Here is a 6,000-nt window from a genome sequence, read left to right as displayed (position 1 = left end):
GGAAGGAAGGAAGGAAGAGAGAGAGAGAGAAAGGAAGGAAGGAAGGAAGGAAGGAAGGAAGAGAGAGAGAGAGAAAGGAAGGAAGGAAGGAAGAGAGAGAGAGAGAAAGGAAGGAAGGAAGGAAGGAAGGAAGGAAGGAAGAGAGAGAGAAAGGAAGGAAGGAAGGAAGAGAGAGAGAGAGAGAGAGAGAGAGAGAGAGAAATGAAGGAAGGAAGGAAGAGAGAGAGAGAGAAAGGAAGGAAGGAAGGAAAAGAGAGAGAGAGAGAGAGAGAGAGAGAGAGAGAGAGAGAGAGAAAGGAAGGAAGGAAGAGAGAGAGAGAGAGAGAAAGGAAGGAAGAGAGAGAGAAAGGAAGGAAGGAAGGAAGAGAGAGAGAGAGAAAGGAAGGAAGGAAGGAAGAGAGAGAGAGAGAAAGGAAGGAAGGAAGGAAGAGAGAGAGAGAGAAAGGAAGGAAGGAAGGAAGAGAGAGAGAGAGAAAGGAAGGAAGGAAGGAAGAGAGAGAGAGAGAAAGGAAGGAAGGAAGGAAGAGAGAGAGAGAGAAAGGAAGGAAGGAAGGAAGGACAGACAGGTATGATAATTATCTAATGAAGTTTCCCTGATTTTTTTCACCTTATAGAGTTGTTCAGTACCCCACAAATAAAAGTGAGACCAGCTGTGGTAGTAAGAGGAGATCACATGACCATAACATGTGATGCAGAGCCACGCAGATCAACTACAGTGCTTCAGTTTGCTTTCTACAGAAATGGGCGCAATGTGCAGGGATTCAGTTTATCCAACCAATATGGAGTCCCCTCGGCTCAGCTGGAGGATTCTGGGAATTATATCTGTGAAGTACAGACTCAATCGGGCAGAAGAAGGAGGAGAAGCAATGTTATCACTATCCAGATACGAGGTGAGTGATGATTAATTTTTCAGATTATTATAATCAGCTTTGGAGCATTATATTAATTTTGTCAAATGTTTCCCGACACACTGATGTCTGATCATTTACTACAAATCTTAGCCTCCCAACAGCAGCCCAGGGTACTCTAAGTACCATAACAATGGCGACCTTCTATCGACAACTTAGAAGGTATTGTAACCCCTATTTGACTGTAACAACAGGCAATACCAGCTAGATAGGCTTTAGAGCATGGGGTACATAGGACTCTACATGCCAGATGGGCTTTCGCTATGTGGAAATATCCTTGGGGTGTAGTACAACTACAACTCACTTAGGCTGTGTGCAAGCAAATGAAAGAATGGGCACCAGAAGGTTCTTTGTAAAACCAGAACTTAACTTGTTTATTGTCCAAGACAATGATCCACAGGGTTATAACAATACTCACACAGAGGAGATATCAGGTATATATAAAATATGGTCTCCACCTGTATAGCCCACCTCAGCTGAGGGTGGGGAAGGGAAGGACCACCAACCAGCACGGCCTCCCTGCAGAGAGTAGCCTGGCCCAGTATCTGTATCCTCAGGGTGTCCCTTAGCAACCAAGGATCCCTTACAGCTGACTATGGACCTGATACCTGCATCTTAACTGTGGTCCTACTCTAAGGCAACAGTGCCTGTAGGGAAGATACTTCCAGCTAATCTCTCCTGGTTGGAGCCAGAAACTGCCCTTTCTAACTAATCTCACTTTCCTAGAAAGTGCTCTTATAAATTATCCTGATACTTTCTACTCCTCCTTCACTCCTCATTCAAGTACAGGTACTGTTTTATTATTACAGAGAAAAGGGAATCATTTAACCATTAAATAAACCCAATAGGGATGTTCTGCCCTCAATAAGGGGTAATTATATCTTAGTTGGGATCAAGTACAGGTACTGTTTTATTATTACAGAGAAAAGGGAATCATTTAACCATTAAATAAACCCAATAGGGCTGTTCTGCCCCCAATAAGGGGTAATTATATCTTAGTTGGGATCAAGTACAGGTACTGTTTTATTATTACAGAGAAAAGGGAATCATTTAACCATGAAATAAACCCAATAGGGCTGTTCTGCCCCCAATAAGGGGTAATTATATCTTAGTTGGGATCAAGTACAGGTACTGTTTTATTATTACAGAGAAAAGGGAATCATTTAACCATTAAATAAACCCAAGAGGGCTGTTCTGCCCCCAATAAGGGGTAATTATATCTTAGTTGGGATCAAGTACAGGTACTGTTTTATTATTACAGAGAAAAGGGAATCATTTAACCATTAAATAAACCCAATAGGGCTGTTCTGCCCCCAATAAGGGGTAATTATATCTTAGTTGGGATCAAGTACAGGAACTGTTTTATTATTACAGAGATAAAGGACATCAATTTTAGCACCCTGAAGCAAACTGGAGATTGATTTTTTGCCTTTCTGGATGGAAATGTGTCATTATTGCTCCTCAGCTACCATTTTAAGCACCTTTATTATATAAGATATAAGAAGATACAGTATATGGTAAAAAGGCATAAAAAAACAGACACACATAGGCAGACAAATATGTCGAAAGAGGTTTAAAGAAGGCAATAATCGATCCAGCTGAACCTTGTTATAGTTTATGGCAGCACTGATTCAGAGAAGCAGAGTTATTGCACATTGCGGTACATGCTGTTTAGATATTGGTGTGTTCCAGTACTCACAGCCTTGTATTTCAGGTGACCGTGGGCAGGAGAACAGTATGAGGGATGTAGAACAATCTGGAACTTCCCCAGGTGAGCAAATTTATATGCAGGGATTCTGTAAATGCAAGGTCTAAGGATAGAGTAAAAAAGAACAAATACCCATGGGGCAATGTTGTAGTGGCAAATACAACCGCATTTATGTTTATAAAGATGCTAGTGTCGTTTGCAGCCACATATTTGTGTAATGCATTAGTCTGCGATCTAAATAAGTATATCAAGATGGACTTTAAGGTCCACAGTACCAAGACATTTGGACTCGCATTGTCCTCTGAGCAAGAACAATGGTGATATACAATAAATAGTCCCTAGTGATGAGCGAATCTGTCCCGCTGTGCCGTAAAATTCTTTAGAAAGATGTGTGAAACGGCGAAAATGTAAAAAAAATTGGCACCCGCGGCTATCCTTTTGTCGCCCGCGGCTATCCTTTTGTCGCCCGCGTCTATGCTTTTGTCGCCCGCGGCTATCCTTTTGTCACCCGCGTCTATGCTTTTGTCGCCCGCGGCTATCCTTTTGTCGCCCGCGGCTATCCTTTTGACGCCCGCGGCTATCCTTTTGTCGCCCGCGGCTATCCTTTTGTCGCCCGCGTCTATGCTTTTGTCGCCCGCGGCTATCCTTTTGTCACCCGCGTCTATGCTTTTGTCGCCCACAGCTATCCTTTTGACGCCCGCGACAATTTTTGGACATGCTGCAAATTTTTCCGTGGCGAATTTTTTCATCCATTTCATGAAACAATCCGCCAATGGCGAAACGCGGAAATTTGGCACAAATCCATGCCTGGTGAAACATTTCAGCCATCACTAATAGTCACCTCTCAGAATACAACTTCCCATATTGTTGAAAGGGCACCAAAGGCACTTCAGAACAAGGATGTCAGTGATATGGGGCTGCCCCCCAGGGCTAAACAGTAAGCTAATGTGCCCCTAGGCTGCTTGTACCCTCCCAGTCGCACACCACCACCCACCTCTCATACCTGCTGCTGGAGCTGTTCCCTGATCATCGGCACTGGGGACTGGGTGGGCCAGCGGAAGCCATGCTGTCCCTCTCTGCCACCCTAAGCCCAGGCCTTTGTGGCCTGCCCACGAGTCCAGGCCTGCTGTGCCAAAGGGGTTAACAAAGTAGTAGACTGCAGTTTGAGAATAATTACTCATATTCTTAGAAATGGAACTATAAAGATGGTTCACTTAACAACCATATTTTCACATTTCTGTAAACATGTTCCATTTCTGCACCATCAAGAATTATTTGCCCAAAATCTGCTCTGTGGGTGCAATGACGGGTGGGTTACCGTTCTGTCAGTGCCCACACAAAGGATGTGGAGGGTGGCACAATCGCCAACAAAGAAATCTTGCTGTTATGTTGGCGTGATGTCCACCATTACCCTGAATATGTGTAGAACATTGTATTCATGCCTAAAATTATTTGTATTTCCTTATGGTCATTAATTCTTCTTATCTTTTCCCCCAGGTGGAACCCAAAGAAGAACTCTTGAAAATACATTGAGACTAATATTGGCTGCAGTTATATTCATTGTTATATTGTGTCTTCTCTTCTACCACATAAAGACAGTGGACAGAGGAACATTTATGGATCCTGAGGCCCCACTACCAGCCACACCCGTGGGCCCCTTGCATCTTCCTCCTACTCTGGATTATCACTTTGCACCCTCTGCACCCTAACAGCCTGGCCCAAGGCCCAACCCCCTTATCACCATTGTACAATTTAACTGCAGGGAAGAGCAGAAGGGTGGGATAACAGGACATGGACATAACAGGGAGTTGTGGGTTCATGCTGGGTCCCAACTCTCTATGCCTTCCCCAGGAGGTCAACTACGAGGTCTATTGCCCCTACAGTAATGTATGGACAAGCGACAGAAGATAGCAGAAGACAACAAGATGGAGGGGAATGTGCTTCATCTCTTTGTTTGTACCACTTCTGGATTATGAGTGGAAAGGTCTCAACTCTTTATAAAGACTGCAGTGTGTTCATCCGACCCTCATTCAACCATGGTTTGTATTATCTTGATTGATTTATAGACTCTGTATTCATTTTAGAGGCTCTGTCCACAGAAGGTATTGATAAAATAGAAGTTAGGGTAGGGTATGATGTTCATGGTCAGTACTAATTGGTTGAAATATAAAGGGGCTTTGGGAAACAACGACCATTGTTATAATGGCTTCTATTACTACCTTTGGGAGTGGCTTACAGAGACAGTTTTGGGTACATTGTTGAATTATCATTGCATTCAATTGTTATGATGGCATCAGTTTTGGACATGGAGTCAACATTTTTTTAAAATGGCCCTCACCCCCCATAGGGGCCCCTTCTGTGCCCTCATAACCCCCCACTGGGGGCCCCGCTGTGCCCTCCTAACCCCCCACAGGGGCCCCTGCTGTGCCCTCATAACCCCCCACTGGGGGCCCCGCTGTGCCCTCCTACCCCCCCTGGGGACCCCGCTGTGCCCTCATAACCCCCCACAGGGGTCCCTGCTGTGCCCTTGTAACCCCCACAGGGGCCCCGCTGTGCCCTCCTAACCCCCACAGGGGCCCCGCTGTGCCCTCCTAACCCCCCACAGGGGCCCCTGCTGTGCCCTCATAACCCCCCACAGGGGCCCCTGCTGTGCCCTCATAACCCCCCACAGGGGCCCTGCTGTGCCTTCCTAACCCCCCACTGGGGCCCCTGCTGTGCCCTCATAACCCCCCACAGGGGCCCTGCTGTGCCTTCCTAACCCCCCACTGGGGCCCCTGCTGTGCCCTCCTAACCCCCCACAGGGGCCCCTGCTGTGCCCTCATAACCCCCCACTGGGGCCCCTGCTGTGCCCTCATAACCCCCCACAGGGGCCCCTGCTGTGCCCTTATAACCCCCCACAGGGGCCCCTGCTGTGCCCTCATAACCCCCCACTGGGGGCCCCGCTGTGCCCTTTTAACCCCCCACTGGGGCCCCTGCTGTGCCCTCATAACCCCCCACAGGGGCCCTGCTGTGCCCTCCTAACCCCCCACTGGGGCCCCTGCTGTGCCCTCATAACCCCCCACAGGGGCCCTGCTGTGCCCTCCTAACCCCCCCACTGGGGCCCCCGCTGTGCCCTCCTAACCCCCCACAGGGGCCCCTGCTGTGCCCTCATAACCCCCCACAGGGGCCCCTGCTGTGCCCTCATAACCCCCCACAGGGGCCCCTGCTGTGCCCTCATAACCCCCCACAGGGGCCCTGCTGTGCCCTCCTAACCCCCCCACTGGGGCCCCCGCTGTGCCCTCCTAACCCCCCACAGGGGCCCCTGCTGTGCCCTCATAACCCCCCACAGGGGCCCCTGCTGTGCCCTCATAACCCCCCACAGGGGCCCCTGCTGTGCCCTCATAA

General features: G+C 48.2%; 1 protein-coding gene across 1 annotated transcript; it reads left to right on the top strand.

The window, feature by feature from the left end:
* The first annotated feature begins 593 nt into the window (after positions 1-593).
* On the top strand, positions 594-5,178 carry LOC116406654 (Fc receptor-like A). The gene is made up of 3 exons (XM_031891171.1): positions 594-890; positions 2,623-2,679; positions 4,114-5,178. The coding sequence occupies exons 1-3, from the start codon at positions 674-676 to the stop codon at positions 4,323-4,325; spliced, it is 486 nt and encodes a 161-aa protein (XP_031747031.1). The 5' UTR covers positions 594-673; the 3' UTR covers positions 4,326-5,178.
* Positions 5,179-6,000: the final 822 nt, after the last annotated feature.

Source organism: Xenopus tropicalis, chromosome 8 (genome assembly GCF_000004195.4).
Source record: "Xenopus tropicalis strain Nigerian chromosome 8, UCB_Xtro_10.0, whole genome shotgun sequence".
NCBI classification, from domain to species: domain Eukaryota; kingdom Metazoa; phylum Chordata; class Amphibia; order Anura; family Pipidae; genus Xenopus; species Xenopus tropicalis.
This window is presented reverse-complemented; position numbering and strand designations above follow the sequence as displayed.